Source organism: Macrobrachium nipponense, chromosome 35 (genome assembly GCF_015104395.2).
Source record: "Macrobrachium nipponense isolate FS-2020 chromosome 35, ASM1510439v2, whole genome shotgun sequence".
NCBI lineage: Eukaryota > Metazoa > Arthropoda > Malacostraca > Decapoda > Palaemonidae > Macrobrachium > Macrobrachium nipponense.
Window position 1 is genome coordinate 21,708,651 of NC_061096.1, and position 17,241 is coordinate 21,725,891.

The 17,241-nt window shown below is 36.1% G+C and overlaps 1 protein-coding gene across 13 annotated transcripts in view; it reads right to left on the reverse strand.

The window, feature by feature from the left end:
* The window catches only part of LOC135208471 (trichohyalin-like), a 555,144-nt gene that overhangs the window by 60,342 nt on the left and 477,561 nt on the right, over positions 1-17,241 (reverse strand). For 2 of the 13 annotated variants that reach the window (XM_064240688.1, XM_064240685.1), the window contains exons 1-2: positions 12,637-12,797; positions 61-3,816 (exon numbers count right to left, since the gene is read on the reverse strand). The exons of 7 other annotated variants lie outside the window; for them this stretch is intronic. In XM_064240688.1, coding sequence (XP_064096758.1) covers positions 61-3,692 — 3,632 coding nt within the window. In that variant the 5' untranslated portion in view covers positions 3,693-3,816; positions 12,637-12,797. Of the gene's footprint in view, positions 1-60; positions 3,817-12,636; positions 12,799-17,241 lie in introns of those variants that run through there. 4 more of the 13 variants (XM_064240686.1, XM_064240690.1, XM_064240687.1 and 1 more) reach the window with 2 other exon arrangements.

The following is a 17,241-nucleotide window of genomic DNA, read 5'->3' on the forward strand; positions in this document are numbered from 1 at the left end:
ATGTTTGTCTGTTTGCCATTAAATTTATCCTAATAAGCTGAAAATAAACGTGGCTCTTACTTGGTTTTCTCAATCACATCTCCGGCATTACAACATAATTCATTGTTTCTCAGAGAACAACTCGTGATTCCTTCTTCTCCCCCATCTGTTTTTGTTGATATATCTATAACCTCTGCAACTTTTCCACTGGTTTTGTTAGAGTTATCAAGCTCTCTTGGAGAGGAACGCCTCCTTATTCTCACAGTGGCTTCAATTCTTACATCTGAACCTTTATCATCAAGAGAACATTCATCACCACTCGGTTTTGAAAAATGTTTGTGGTCATTCATTCCGTTCAAATGTTCACTCGCATTCTGAGAAATGTTACTGGAATGATTAGCGTCTACAACACCAGTATCAGTCACTAGGATTTTATGTTTATTCTCAGGATATTCAACAGAGTTTGTTGATCGTCTTCCACTTGTGGAGAGGGACCTCCTTCTTGGAGGCCTTCTAACACCTGGCTGGTCTTTTCCTTCTTCCTGTTTAGCAGAAGACGTTTCTCTCACTCTGGAAGATGAGAGAGCACGTCTGCCTCGTATCTGGTCGTCAGATGGCGGCCCTTGGTCCGAAATTAAATTTATTCTGGGGAGTTCCCCTAGAGTTACAGACCTTGTCATTCTCCTTGCAGGGTCCTTTGAGGTTAACTGACAATTTGCTGGCTTGCGGACATGACTTGAAGAGTCAGCTGTGGTGCCAATATTGTCAGTTTTCACACTAAGTGGGATTTGTGTGCTGTCACTAATTTCATGGTTATCACTGTAAGACACAGATGCCAACCTGTCTGAAAGTGCTGAATCTGGCTTAGACCCCGTTAAACACCTAGATCTCGTGCGACTTCGAGTCCTTGAGTCACAATCTATTTTGGAGTCCGTATTGTTAGCCATGCTCTTATAGTCTTTGCCAGGATTAGAATCTGTCGAGTCCCTTACGCTAGAATAACTTTGTGCTCTTGATACTGTGGGATCTTTTAATTTTTCATTATTTTCAGATCCTGGTAACTCTCGTGCTCTCGAATGACTTCTAGACCTACAGCGCCATGGAATAATCACAACCTGTGCCTCATCACAACTGGAGTCGATATCACTTTTGCTATCTCTATCTTTTTGCTTCTCTGTCACTGAAATAGATAAATGTTCCTCTGGCTCTCCTTCTGGCCCAGTAGACGAAGAGCGTTTTCTCTGGAAGTATTCAGAGATTCTCTCTCTTTTCAGCTCTCGGGATGTTGACACCGATCTTGGTCTTTTTCTGTGATAATGCTTTTCTGGTCGCTTAACTTCTTTTGCCTCTTTCCCAGAAAGAACCTCAACAGACACTCTTTTCTCCAATTCATGACAGTTAGAACAAGAATTACTCTTTAGAGGTATTCGGAAAACAACATGAGTCGCTCTCTCTGATGGACTTCCATCCTGACTAAAATTAGACATACTTTGTCTGTTCACAGAATCACTAAAATTTTTCTCGTAAACTTCTTCAGATACCATGTCAACTGTGGCCATTTCTAGCCTATCTTCATTTCCTTTGGAAAAAGAAACTTTTCCATGTAATACTGTTTCATCTCTTTCCAGGGTAGCAGCATCATCCACTGGAAAATCAGAATTAGCTGTTTGAGGAAGGTCAAGGTTTGCCTGCTTATATTTTCCATATCTACTATTATGTTGCTTTCTCCTACTGCAGTGATCAGGAGAAATATTTTTGTTGCATTCACTTAACCCAGTTTTATCACTTGTACTATTTGCTTTTTGTGTAGATAGCGAAGAAAGAGCTGCTATGCCTCCAACTGCAGCTTTCTTTTTTACCTGGCTTTGCTTTTCATTTACTCCACTTGTAGAATTATCAATATCTGAAGCTAAAGCAACAGCTGTTGGCAGGAGTTTTTCCTCTGTCACTGGAGTAAGAGAAAACGATCTCTTATGCATAGAGGCTGTATAACGATGACGATCACAGGAAGATGCTTCAGGAGCTGAATGCCTGGTTGAGTAGCCTGTGGGTTTGCTATTGATTTTATTTTCTCTCAAGACAGCATGGGTACTGGGAGGCTTACAACTCAGTGGGGAAGTCGGTCTATTTTTCTCCAATGTATTGTTAGCCGACGCTTGGCTATCACTATCATTTTCTGGTATTGATTCCAGGGAATGCACTGAGGATATGGAATGACGAGATTTCCCAGTAGTTGGGGAAGAACTTCTTGATCCCTGCTTGCTCATTTCGAATTTTGGCTCAACGGGAAAACACACTTTCGTTGCTGGGAGCGGAGGAGGTGCAACTCTAGCCTTACCTGGTGAATTCACGGTTATTAGAGATCTATCAGACTGTGAAACCAAGGGTGTTACAGGTATGGAAGAATTTTTTTCGGCATCATTTAAATTTTCTTTGACAACTTGTGATTCATGTCTTACATTAACAGGAGATGATGGAGGAGTGGCCAATTTGTCTCCGTCCATGAACGGAATTTCTGTAGAGTTGGGTCCAGAAGCTACTGGGTTTATAGGAGACTGGGAACCACCTCTACGTGAACCCATTACAGGATTAGTTTTGATGTTTGTTCTCACAGTCTTACGGCCTGCAGTAGGTGATGAAGATAATCTTCCCCCTGTACCCATTCGAGGCCCTGGTGGTGTACGTCGACCAGAGGGCGATATGGGTCTGGATGTAAGGCTAGTGAGGCTTGAAGTGGAGCTTGAAGGGGTTGAAAGCATGGAAGCTCTTCCATCTGGTGATGTAGGTCTTGAAGATGGACCGGTAACAATAGGATACGGAGGAATTCCTTGAATACCAGATGGACCAGGTGATGATGGTGGTGTAACAATTCCTGGTGAGTGCAAAGAAAGACTATCATCAGAATCTTGGTTTATATTCGTTGGGCTAGAAGCTAGAGAGAAACCTGATGATGCCAAAGGTCCCCTTGGTCCAACAAAACGTGGATTCAATGGAGGTTTCATTGCCAAAGATGTAGAAGTTTCACTGGATTTTCTTGGTGGAGAAAAGGCAGATGTGGTTATCTTGTTTATATTCCATTTGCTTTCTGCTTGATCTGTGGTAGCCTGTGAGGCAGAAGCAGTTGATGCAATGAGAGATGGCATATTATTTTCAGCCATTACTGATTCACTAACTTCTGCAGTAGCTTCAGCAGATTGTCCTGATAGTATTTTCTCATTTCCAGCAATACTCCCGCCAGTCATCCCTTTACTAATATTATCTGTCTGACCATGTTCAGTGAGCCGATAAGGGTCAGGGCTGCTAGAAATCCTAGTCTTGGTGAGAACATTGTTTGTAGGCAAGTCTGTTCTTTGCCCAGAACCATCAATACTGCTGTCCTCGTCAGTTGCCGCAGAGGAGCGCACAGATGCATCCTGACTGCTGCTGTCATCCCATTCACCAGATTTTCGGGGATCAAGATTCTTGCTTCTTTTTTTAGCAGGTCCTTCACAATCTTTTTCCTTTGCTCTCTCAATAGACTTACTTCTGCGAAAGATAGAGGTCCTTGAAGATGACAATTTGTCTTCTTTGTTTCTGAGAGTAATGCTGTCATTCACATCTTTGTTTTTGTCTTCCTTGCTACTTTTGTCTTTCTTTTTTTCTTTTGAAGAGTCAGTAGATCGTTCCTTAGAAGCGACTTTGTCTTTTCCTTTACTTTTGAAGAATCCAAACATAATGTTCACCACACCCCTAACCCAAACGCACTAGGATGCTTCTGTTCACTTTAGCGTTTTGTTTTCAATACAGCCATACGGGAATTTCTCGAATAATTGCTCAGATATTGTTTTTGATGAACACCTACAATAAATATAAATATTCGTCAGTAAACCCTTATGTCTAATCATGAATTCAAATAAACTCGTTTGTTTATAACAGACAATAACATACATATATATGTATATGTATACATATACATATATATAACCAATTTTCATTCTCTAAAACATAATTGTCATGAATTAAGACAGTTACAATTGGACAGACTGCAATTAATAAATCCTCCAGTAATCAAAGTGGACTCGTATTAATGAAATTATTTGTCTGTATAAGAAAAAACACGCACAACTGTATATACATACATACATCATATATATATATATATATTATATATATATATATATATATATATATACCCACACAGAAAATATAACATATATATATATATATATATATATATATATATATATATTATATATAGTGCATAATTTCAATAATTTGTCAAATGTACGGGGTCAATAACTTCGTCGTTGCGACGCAAGCAAGACCCAAATAATCAATCAATCAATCGTCAAATGCAATTATTTCACATACTACAGACATTTACATACCGATATATATGAGATATACGAAAAGTACTGTATGCGACAGTACAAGTGTTCGTGTATGCCATATGATTAGTACTAGAGTTTATTGATATACTGGATGTGACCATCATTTCACATCAGACCCAACTGAGTGGTATGTAGATTGCGTCAGACGATCAATCTTCGACCTTTAGTCCCATTTCACCTGTCATGATACTTCCTTGCCAAGACATTATTGGTCAGCCTCACCCCATTCACTTGTCATCGAGACATTAACCTTTGTCTCTTTTTATTTACCTCTCGCCCAGGTAGTATTCACGCTTTTCTTTTTTCTTTTTAATTTTTGCTTCTTTTGATTCAACATTAAGTCTACAATATCCTCAATGCCCTCAAAAAAAGTAAACTTTGTCATGGGTCATAAAATGTACAGTCTCCGTTTCTAACTTGATATTTGTTTATATTACATGTATAGTAAGATATATGCAAACACAGACACACAATCACACAGCACACGCACACTCACACATATGTAAATATAAATATATATTTAAAATAATAGGTTAAAAAGTTCATATATCAATTGGTCTGTATATATATATATATATATATATATATATATATATTATATATATATATATATATATATATATATATATTATATATATATATATATATATATATATATATATATTACAGACCAATGCAGAATTGATAAATAAACTTTGGAACTTTATGTTATTAATACAATATATAGGGCAAATAAAAATCCATAGTAGCTAAAAGCTGGTAAGACTGTGAAGAATGTGTAAGTTTAGCAAAGAAAAGATTAAAAGAAAGATGAAATATGGCCACGTCGTTCTGAAATTAAGGTCTGGTGCGATTTATGCGTAAACCAATATTCGGCCCTAATGAAAATCGATCCATTTGAGAGTAATGGGTTTAATATAAGTGAAAATGATTCTAATTTATCCCCAGAATAATCAACGCCAACAGTGGTAGTCATGAATCATCTATAATCGTTTCAGATAGGCCTGATACCTTTTAGTGTTACCGATTGTCTATAAGAGTTTCATCTTCGCCCGTACAAAAATAAACTGATGGAATTATTTGAGGTGCTTGTAAGGCTTAATTCTATTCTTCAAAAACTGAGGTGCAGATTTTATGAATAAAAATATCCGATGAGTTGCCGCGTAGTTAATACATTACTGTATGTTTTCATGAGTGTATGAGTGTGTTTGTTTGTCTGCTTCAGCTCCATTTTGAGGAACTTCTAAAACGATAACAAACAAAATGAATAATGTGTTTTCTTTAAGTCCCCCCGAGTAAACAAGGTTTACTGGGAATGACAGATTTAAGACTGTTACTGGTTAAGAGAAATTTGTAACTCTAGAGATGTTTTCCATCCCTTTCCACTGTGCTCTTGCTTTCATTTCCTTCTCATTCATTAGAGCGTGCGCTTGATTGTTTGATGCTCTACAAACCCTTTGGATTCTTAAAAGAAGAAATATACTCAGTTATCGACTCCGACTAACATTCACTCGTTAAACGTAGACTGATGACGAATACCAATGACGTTATAGATTTAAAAAAAACCTAGTTCAATCATCCGTGATAATATAATCAAATACAAGCAAAAAACAAAATTATAACGAAAAGGTAGTTCAGTGCAATTAGCTTCAAAATTAAAAGTTCTCTGGAAAATACGAGGAGGAAGAATGACTAACCAGGGTTTCCAGTAATTCTAGACCTTTACTTTTATGATAAATCAAGTCATCAACTTAATTCTGTCAGTACACTTCATAAATAAAAATTAAGTCTATCGAGATACATATTCTATTTAAAAGTCTATTCATCTTTGTTTCTCGTCTTCATGAAGCAACTTTAAATATTCCTTTATAACCAGAAATTTACAGCTACCTATTTCCAATTGATTTCGTTAAGCTGTCAATTTTCTTGTTATTACAGATTTAGCTGCTGTCCCATTACTATGATGAACATCTTAAATAAGGAATTTCAAGACCTTCATTTCTTTCCTAGGCAAAAAAAAAAAAAAAAAAATAATAATTACTCATTTGAATGCCAGCCAATAATTTTCAATCTTTTAAGTGATATAATTTCAATTTAATAAATCTTCATTCGTCTTATGAAATAGGCTAAACTTTCATGTGAGTTACACACTAAAAATAGTCTGAATGCTACTTGATATATGCCGAACGTTTAACACCCACTCTTCAGCAACACTTAAAACAATTCCAGATTGGCGTTTATCAATAAGTCAGTGCTTATCTCTAAACCCTTTATTAGTATAACCATTCAAACCACTTCACTGCAAACATGTTGGGGCAGATTGAGACTCAACCAGTTTTTCCGTAATCGTTTCTAGTTATAATTACTATATACAACCCATTGTTAAGTAAAAAGAATAATCATCACTATCATTGGGAGATATATTGTCTTATTAGCCAAAATCAAACAACGTGAATGATATGCTAATAAGGTAGTTTATGGTAAGATATTATGCACATTAATATACGCTAAATTTAGAAACAGAACATCTTACACAAGCCACCTATGCGTTTCCACTAATGACTGGCCGACGAGCAAAGATGTGTACGATTTGTCTTCCGCAAAGGGCTAATCTGCATCTAATTGAGGGGCAATTTATTTGCTTATGGAATCCTCAGTCCCTATGGCATTAGTCCAAGAGGTAAAGCCAATCAATATCTTTTCAGTAAAAACTACAGCTTTACGTCAAGGAAATTGCTTCCTTCATCTGAAAATAGCAACAGATAAAAGGCCTTTTGCCGGCGAGTGGCCGATTCCCTCTGATGATGATAGATGTACAATGAAAGTGACGTCTTCGTATGATAATATCGTCTCTAGGCACGAAGGCCTTGTTTGAGAGGTTCATAGATCACAAAACAAAATCGGAAGGATAACGGCGAAACGATTATATCAACCAGATTAATTTTAGTCTCATAAAAACAAGTTTTTCCTTAAACACACACACACACACACACACACACACCAATAAGGAAACGGGAAGGCATTAAACTCTTTCATCAACTTACCTTCCACTTTAAACGAAGTAAAGGGTGGAGGCTAATAATTATTAGACAGATAAATATTTTGAGAGAGAGAGAGAGAGAGAGAGAGAGAGAGAGAGAGAGAGAGAGAGAGAGAGAGATTACTGGATGATCAATAGGGAAGTTACAAAAGGAATAACATCGCTAACATTTCCCTTATCAAAGCTAAAAAGAGAAGAAGAGACCGACAGAAAGAAAGAGACAGCTTAATGGATGGGAGGGGAACAACAGATTGCTTTGCAATATCGTAGGAGAGGCATTTTCATAAGCGAGGGAAAGTGGTTTTCCAGAGAGATCTGAGCAGGAGGTGAAGAAAAGAGATATTCATGAATGGGAGGAGCAGATGGAATTAGGGAACGAACGATAATAGGTTGAATTAAGGAAGAAATAACATAACAGCAAAGTTGGAGAAACAAATACGAGAGACTGGCTCGAAAGATTAGACGATAGCTTAACCTTATGATAAAAATAACAAAACAAATATAAACGCATATAAATGAGAAACAATGAGTTTTGTGTGCATGTGTGCACGTGTACAAAGCGAGACACTATAGGGATTGACCCCACGAGGAAGTATTTCAGGGAGTTTTACCTATAAGACCTGCAATACACGGTGACGAGTAGCGTCTCGGGTAGGAAAAGGGCTGTGGCTAGCAATCACATTACTAAAAGACGCACTAAGAACTAAAGTATGAACAGTAGATGATTCTATATATATATATATATATATATATATATATATATATATATATATATATATATTATTATATATAATATATATATATTATATATATTAATAATTACACACACCACACACACATTCGCACATACGTACACACAAAAACATATTAATATAGTATATAAATGTGTGTTTGTATATCATACCAATCCATGGATAATTCAATACCATGATCAGCAACAAGCTAATAAGAGAAGATGAACTCGGGCAAAGAGGCTCTTCTTGAGAAGTGATATTTGCAAGAGGCCATCCACAGTAGTTTGGCGAATGAGTAGTTACGGATCTTCGTCCATTCATTTCCCGAGTTGCATCTCCAGGCAGATAATGAAGTCAAGGATGACCTCCTGCTAAGAGTCAATTAAAAGCTGGACGATACTCTTCGCGAGATCATCTCATGGCTGGCAATGGAATGTCGCCCTTCAAGAATTGATCGACAAGGGGCAACTTGCCTTGCAACTTTAAGGGCTAATTACTGTCGGTTTGGGAGGAAGAGAGTTTTCTGTTTCTAACATTGATGAAATTACGTAAAAATGAAAGTGAAAACTTCTAAGAAACTAATAATTACATTTTCCACTCAATATTTCGGATCCAAGAATCTATGCTACACATAATGTAACTGCACGCATATATTAAATTAAGATATAAAGGTTTATTCACATCCGTAATCATGCATAAATAAATATATAATATACAATATATATATATATATAATATATATATATATATATATATATATATATATATAATATATATATATAAAATGTTCACATAACGAAACCAACTAATTCCTTCTCGGGACACTGCAGATCTGAGAACCTCAAGAAAAGAATTTTTACGAAAACACTGAATAATAACCAGAAGTCCTATTTTTAAACACACCAAGAAACGGCAACTAAAATTAATCTCCCTGGTTTGTTTCTAGATCAACACTGTTTTGCTCTTGTCTTTTTAATGGCTTACATCTTCACCCAGGTAATCAAGATTATGAACGCTGCTTAAGAATAGTGGTTTACAGGCTATTGTTAAGTATTAAGAGAGCGTGAAATATCCAAAGGAATTTATAGACAACCATTTAAAAGCTCACTAGATTATGGCCATTTATATCAAATAGGAACTGCCTACAGTTCATCGGAACTATTCCACCATTAGTCCTTTTAGCACAGGTGAACATGCTGTATATATGTCACTCGCTCGTGAATTTATTATATGGCCTTCGTTTAATCAAGCCCACAATCTCCCAAATTGAACATCTAAACGAATTCTTGAGATTAATGTCTAGTTAAAACATTTAGCGCCGTATCTATCATAAGAGGAAAAAGCGTGTTCAATGATCGCGAATAATAAGTAGGAATCTTAACTCGCAAATCATCGTAGAATGATTATTAAAATTATTTCTCATTGATTGCAAAATATCCCCTCTTCAAAAAAAATTCACTAACGGTGTCATGCTTGTTTTAATATCAAATGTGGTAAAGGCTCATCATACAAAAAGCACCATTATCTTTTAGGTGTTTTTTGAAAACAGTGATTATCATGAAACAGAGAGAAAGCCCTTCAATGTATGAATGAACATCGGTAAAAAAACAAATCTAAATGAAATTGCTTGTAAAAAGTTGTAAGTCCTCGAAAAATTTATAAACTTAAAGGTGTCCATGAAAAGAAAATACATTCATTTATTATATACATATAAACCATATGCACATAATCATGAAAGGATGTAAACATTATACAATGTATACTTGCATGCATGTGGGTATGTGTTTGCATTTTTGAAACTGGTTTCATGGGAATTACGAATTAGCAGTTCCTAAGATTCCAAATCTAATAAAAGTCTTATTTCAAACACATGAACTTTTTTTATGAGCTACTTTCATAAGCAGAGTGAATCTGCAGTGTTTGTTCGGGATTCGGGTGCTTCTTTTTTTTTTCACTCGAGCGGACGGAGGAAAAAAATTCTCTCAGCCAGTTCCTACGAAACGCGGACGGGAGGCCCTTTAAAGAGGAAAGAATGAGAGGAACTCCCTACTGCTGACGTCATATAACAAACAGAAACTAGGGAAGAGGAATACTGATAAAGAGAATGAGAAGAGAAAACGAAAATAATTCTGGACAGCAAGATCCACGATAAGAGCAAAGCCATCAGCGTGATCGTATTTGCATTATAAAATGAAATCATACTCTTCCGAAAATTCTAAGAATAAATCTCGGAAATCCATTCCGCATTCTCCATGTCTTCGGAAACCCTTAAAAAGAAACAAGACAACATGCTCCACATGAACACTGGTATATATGATGATGTTTGTGTTATATATATATATATATATATATATATTATATATAATATATACTATATATATTACAATAACTTATTTCAAAAAGTTAGACATAGACCAAGTGGAGCCAAGAGGCTTGAGAATGTTCTAAAGACATCTCCTTTCGGGCCACCCTCCCTAAAACATCACCCCAGACGCGTCACACTGCAACGGAACTCTATAACGGCCAGAAGAAGTATGGGTTGAGAAAGGTAAGAGGGGAAAGGTGGTTTCATCTTCTATTTATACAGCCAACAGACAGCTTTAAGTATCTATACAGCAACAGGCCATGGGTTGGACGGCGTTGGTGGCATCTTAGGGCTAGACAAGGAATGGGTGAAGTTGAAGCACGTAAGGCGTGCTCTTTGTAAAAGCTAAAACGCCAGCATGTACATGTATTCTTATACGTGTGTACGTGCGTATATGTGTTTATACATAACTTTCGAGCCTATCTGACATCCAGACACGTCTGGGAATTTATATAGTTGACAAATACTTTATTGAAACATTTAAACATTCGACAGTTTCAGAGACAGACAAACTAAATGAATTTGACTTTTATTATGGTCTCCCTACGCAAATGACTTTGAAGAAATGTTGCAAATTAGAGAGCAAACGACGCAAGCAAATGTTCAGAAGGTATGTTGAGGTTGCAAGCACTAATTCCTCATTGCTTCAAAAAAAGATATTTAATGCTTTTATAAGCCAAGCGGACATGAGAGAGAGAGAGAGAGAGAGAGAGAGAGAGAGAGAGAGAGAGAGAGAGAGAGAGAGGGGGGGGGGGGGGGGGGTGAATAAGAGTCGTGGGAAGTGGTCTTTGTTAAGTCCGTGCGGTGGTTTCCTTGTCTCGTTTCCCTGAAATATCGACCCTTAGAGCAAAATGCAGTTTGAGTTTTTCTTTAATTCATCTACGAAAAAACATCATTTCCAACTTTTGTTAAAAGTTGAAAATAAAAAATTCTCTTTAGTTTGACATTGTCTCTCGCTTCTAATGTGGAATTGTAGGTACGTCTCCCAATTTATGTCTTGCTACACGCAATCCGTTTTATCCCTAGATGAAAAATGGGCGTTCTTTTCATCTCTGCATGGCGCTTGCTGCCTTTCCCACTGACGTGTTCATGTCAGGGACATTAAAGCCCTTGCTTGTGCACGATCATTACCTCTCTGGAAGTCTGCCATCAAAAGCTGTCAGTTTTTTGTTAAGGCTGATAGCTGTTCCTCCTCTTGGCTATAGTCTTAATGCTCCACACTGTCTGGCAGGGAAATGATTTTATCGTCTACGATCACTATGGTTTATACATGCATGTGTATACATTTACGGATGTATAAGTGTCTGTTTTATACATATTAATATATTAAAAAACAACGCGTTTGCGTGGGAACGCGCTTAAGCTGTGTATGTGTTACGTGTCCATCTATCTATTACCTGCTGAAACCAGGTAAGTTTTGTAACCAATGTCTGCATAAACTCAAATTTTTTGTTCGCCCATATGCATTTATATACATTCTGCCCTCTGAGAGGTAACGATGAATTATTTTGGGATGAGGTGTGGGCCTACCGCCCATGGCCATTAGCCCTGAGACTCATCGTAGGCAACTATCTACTAGATACATAACACTCTGCTCAGGTCAACAATCACAATGGAGTTGAAAGGAATTTGCTAACTTTTGATTTTCTCCGTCGAACAATCAAATCTTTCGGTGATATGGCGGTTACTAAGATCACTAGACCACGAGGCCTCGAGCCCACACTCTCACATCAGTCATTTATATATACGTATATATATATATATATATATATATATATATATATATATATATATATATATATATATAATATATATATATATATATATGAGGAATAAAATCAAGTACCACGTTTCATCACATTACAGAACTACAATCTCGAACTGGGTATCCTGGGTGATTTTAGAAGTATTGCCTAGATAAATCACATTATGTCAACAATCCACAACATTTTCTTGATTAGTCATCGTCTACAAAATCACAGGATCTGTCACTTAATGATACGCGAAGCTCAACTCCAGTTTGGATGAGTTTTCACAAAATGTAACTCTCACAACCGTTTTCTAACCGACACTCAGTCCACCTTAATGGACCTTTAAAGGAAATTCCTCATTATATTATCACTGTGCTACAAACAGAACTTCACAAACAGGACGCCTTGCTTAGACAACTTATCACTGAGGTTGCGGTAGAGAGAAGTGTAAAGATATGTGTGCGTGTGTGTATGTGATTATGTGTGTGCAGGTCAGTGAGGTGTGAGAAGGGAGGAGGAGGAGGAGGAGGAAATATGTAAGATGTGTAGGTGGAGACTAAGAGAATGCAAAGGTTTCCTCCGTCCGTGAGGGGAGGCGAACAACCCAGTTTGGCGTCATCGTCTCACGTTTTCTTTGGTGGCCGTTTTCTATGGTCTTGCTTTATCTTTTACACGTTGTTATTCATTCGTAATCTTTCAAATCCATTTTACACGACAGCAAATAAACTTCTACCCCTCGCATCATTCATCCTTCAGGTTAACCGGACAATCTTAGAATCAAACGTATTAATGAAACATAGCAAGAAACTTTTGCGGAAAATAAATTTCCGGCAACTCAACCCACCAAAGCACTTGCCGAGGGGATACAGAAATAGTCATCCGCGTCCCCCTAGACAAAATTTAACCTAGAGCCCTTGTCATCGTTTCTGATCCCCGAGGCCATTTCAAGCTCTACGTACAAAAGGACAAGCATTTCTCCCTCTCACAGCGTTTCCAGATCAGTAAAATACCAATCCCAAAAAAGAATAAAGCAAGTTAATGTCTCACAGCATTTTCTCTAAAAAAAGAAAATAAAATAAAATAAAACACTAGGTCTTTTGAGTAGATGTTTTTGTGAACGGAAATGTCTCGTGTTTGGCTGGCGCTGGCCACGAGAAAGGTAATAGTTTCACTCGCACCTGTCTACGTGACTTTACCTTGAGAGAGAGAGAGGAGAGAAGAAAGAAGAAGAGGAGAGAGAGAGAGAGAGAGAGAGAGAGAGAGAGAGAGAGAGAGAGAGAGAGGACTGTAAATAACATGTCGACTTCGTTTCCCGTATCATTCCTCCTAAATGTTAATTTTAAAGCTCTTTTATTTCCCATTGTTTACGACAAATGCTGCTAAGCACCCAACAAATACACCCCCACTGTCTATAAACTGATAGGAGAAAAGAAGGCGGGGGAACCCACATGCCTCTCAATCGCACCGTTGCCTCCCCCCACCCCCAAACCTTCCGGAGCCTCTTTTTGTGTGTGTGTGTTCCTGTGTGTCTTGTCTCCTTGTGAGGTAACTATAGAACCAACTTCACATAAAAGCATGTGACTGGCTTCACATCCCCCCCCCCACCCCACCCTCTCTCTCTCTCTCTCTCTCTCTCTCTCTCTCTCTCTCTCTCTCTGAGTCAAACACGCAGAAGTAAATATTATCTTATCTGTTTAGAGCTCAAACATCTATCTTCCTAAATATTTTTGTGATCATGTTTGGCCTTCCTTCTCCGCCATCTCCTTTTCACCCGTGAGCCAATGAAGGTCTCTTAATGAGTACATCAAGCCTCGTTAAGAACCAATCTAGCCAAAGATGTTGGGATGACGATGATAATCAAGCAGCCCCAGTTTCACCTTGAGTCTTGAGAGGCTAAACATAATGTCATCAAGGTTAATAGACGTTGCTTGGATTATAAACTCGGCCAGTATGTAGATTAAAAAAAAAAATCCTCTTAAGGGAAAATTTCAAAAACTATTTTCTCAAGATAAACAAAGAGAAAGGTTGAAAATTTCGTCATACGTCAGTTTATATAATATCTCCGATATGAAAGTCAGTATGATCGACTGTGCGAAGAATGCTGAAATTAGAGACGGTTTCTTTTTAGCTTAAAAGAGGAACACCCTCATAAACAACATAAGTTGCTCTTTAAAAGCTTCCTCGAAGGAATTACCACATGATAACAACTCTCTCATTTCAACATTTAAGAAATATCTAAAAATCCTCTTAATTTTAGAGCGCTGATTTTACTAGGTCTGATATTCTATTTTCCGAGATTCAACATTGCTTAACAGATAATTGTTATGAAAGACATTTCTCTGTTTCCTTTTCATTTCTGATAATGAAAAACAATGGAAAAGGTCTTGTACAATAGTTATTGTACAATAAAAGTCCTTTTCTCTCTGCCAATGTAACCCTCCTCTACATACAAATGAAAATAAAAGAAGTTCTATTATGCATCCACATCAAATTCTGCCCAATTCATGCGTGAACAAAGAAAGCAATTTTTACATTGAAACGAAGTATTGACGATTACAGTTTTGAATAATAAGAATCTATCCTTTGAATGGACATCGTTTTTATTACATACTCATTGAATGTTAACCGTAGTCTTTGTGCTTTGATATCATATTAAGAGTTAACAAATACAGTGTTTTAATGTGTTAATGCCATAACTCTCATTAGGGAAAAAAGGTCGTTCTTTATTGTGGCAAAATAATTTCCCTTTTGAATGAAGAGTAACGATGACCTTTATATGCATAGTTTTCAGTTCTTGTTAAACATATTTGTCAAAAAATTTGACACTAAGTAATGGTGTGGATTAAATGACAATTATTTGAATTTGTTATCAGATCTTATCAAATATCAAAGAAAATAATTTTAACTGTGAATATCATGAATGCTAGAAGTAATTTTTTTTGTAAATGTTGTCGGTGTTTGCAAAATACTACTATTAAGACGGAAATTAAAACGTTCTGTGTTAAAATTAGATTTTGGCAGATGCTGTTATTTAAAACAAAATAATCTCTCTCTGCGTTCATACGTATCACTCTTTACCAAAATGCAATTATAAATGTTCTTTTTAGGTGTTGATATTAAACCTTCCAACATATGACCATCAACAGTGAAAGCCACTGACATCAAAGCAAACCAACTACTATTATAAGTAAATCAACACAAGTCCTTTCCACAGGCTGGTAATCTTTCCATGACAAATACATTATTTTTTATGATGAACACTCCTTTGATATCTGATTCGCTAAATACAGTTAAGAGTAATTAAATTCAGTTCTGTTTTGCGTCAGAAATTGCTAAATTTAATTATGCAATTATGAATAATTAAGCCCATTTTACTTTTTATGCAGACAGCAGATTATGCAAATGCAAAAAAAAAGTTCAATAAGTCCTTTTGTATGTTAAAATTAGATCTTGCCGTATTTTATCACATATAATGATTTCCCTTTTGAAAGTTCGTCAGATCTTCACCAAAGACAAATGTAACCTATGATTTTTTTACTTTTTTTGTGTGGTCAGCTTTGACCTTTGCAGTTCAAAATATGGGTAGCCCCTTCCGAGTTAACGACTCAAAGCTTCCCAAACGTTGTAATTGTTATGTGCATATGGACAAGTAAATAAATTTATTCGTTTGAAAATTGTGTTGTCAAATATAGAGGCATAGTTTCGAATAATTAAATATATCTTGGTAAGTGGTGAAAGCATTAGTAGCTTTTGTCACGGTTTATTTGAATAATGAATTATTTTAAAAATGAAAACATTCATGTGTTTTGAAAGGCGCCCAACTTCACCTCCTTCCAATTTTCGAGGACACATACACACCTCCTTTCTGCCCAACATAACTTCTCTTTACCAAAGCAACCTCCCTTAAATCACATTAAAGGAGAAACAAATCACTCTTACTTCGCCAAGGATCGAACATTCCTTGCATTTGTGTGTCGGCGCATCTGATTTATCTGCCCTGATTCAAGACCCTGAATCGTAATGCAGTCTAGGAGTTATGCACTCCTCCATACTATTTATTAGATGAGTTCTGCCTTCTTCGCCCAAATCCATAAAAGTAAATTAAACTGTAGCGATTGAGAACTGCGGCTCTATCAAGCAAGGTAATGCCATTTAATGGGGCTCGTATTTCACCGTACATTTTTAATTTCCTCAGCTGGAATGAGAACGGAACACTTACATTTATGACTGCTTTGAATTTCTGTTCTATGTAAATTTACATAGGTATTGGTATCTGCATGTATACGTAATTTATATATATATATATATATATATATATATATATATATATATATATATATATATATATATATCTGTAATTTATATATATTATATATATATATATATATATATATATATATATTTATATATATATATCTGTTTGCATATATACGTAATTTATATATACATATATTATATATATATATATATATGTTATATATATAAGTTACAAAATTTTAATGTCGTTTAATATGAAATTCGCTCTACCTCGGAAAACAAATGTATATAAGTATATCGAAAAGGAATTATAGTTGATAAGACGTTCGTCTCATGGGATCGAACCACCAAACACGTGAAATCACGACGTTCAGTGGACGCTCAGCCCATTCAGATATCAAGAGAGGTATAAGTTGATAATGACTAGTGTACAAAATCCCCGTTGAACGCAGGTATTTGTAGTGTGGGTATGAACCCACCTCCACCATGATATTAAACGACATTTGTAGTTAATGCTTGTAAATAAGTCACGGTGATGTGATAAAAATTCATATATGTGTATAAATATATATATATATATATATATATATATATATATATATATGTGTGTGTGTGTGTGTGTGTATATATATATATATATATATATATATATATATATATATATATATACATACATGTATATAAGTGTGTTTGTAAGTGGGATGCTGCAGCTTGGTTGTAAAAGTTGACGCAAGTTTTTCAGTAT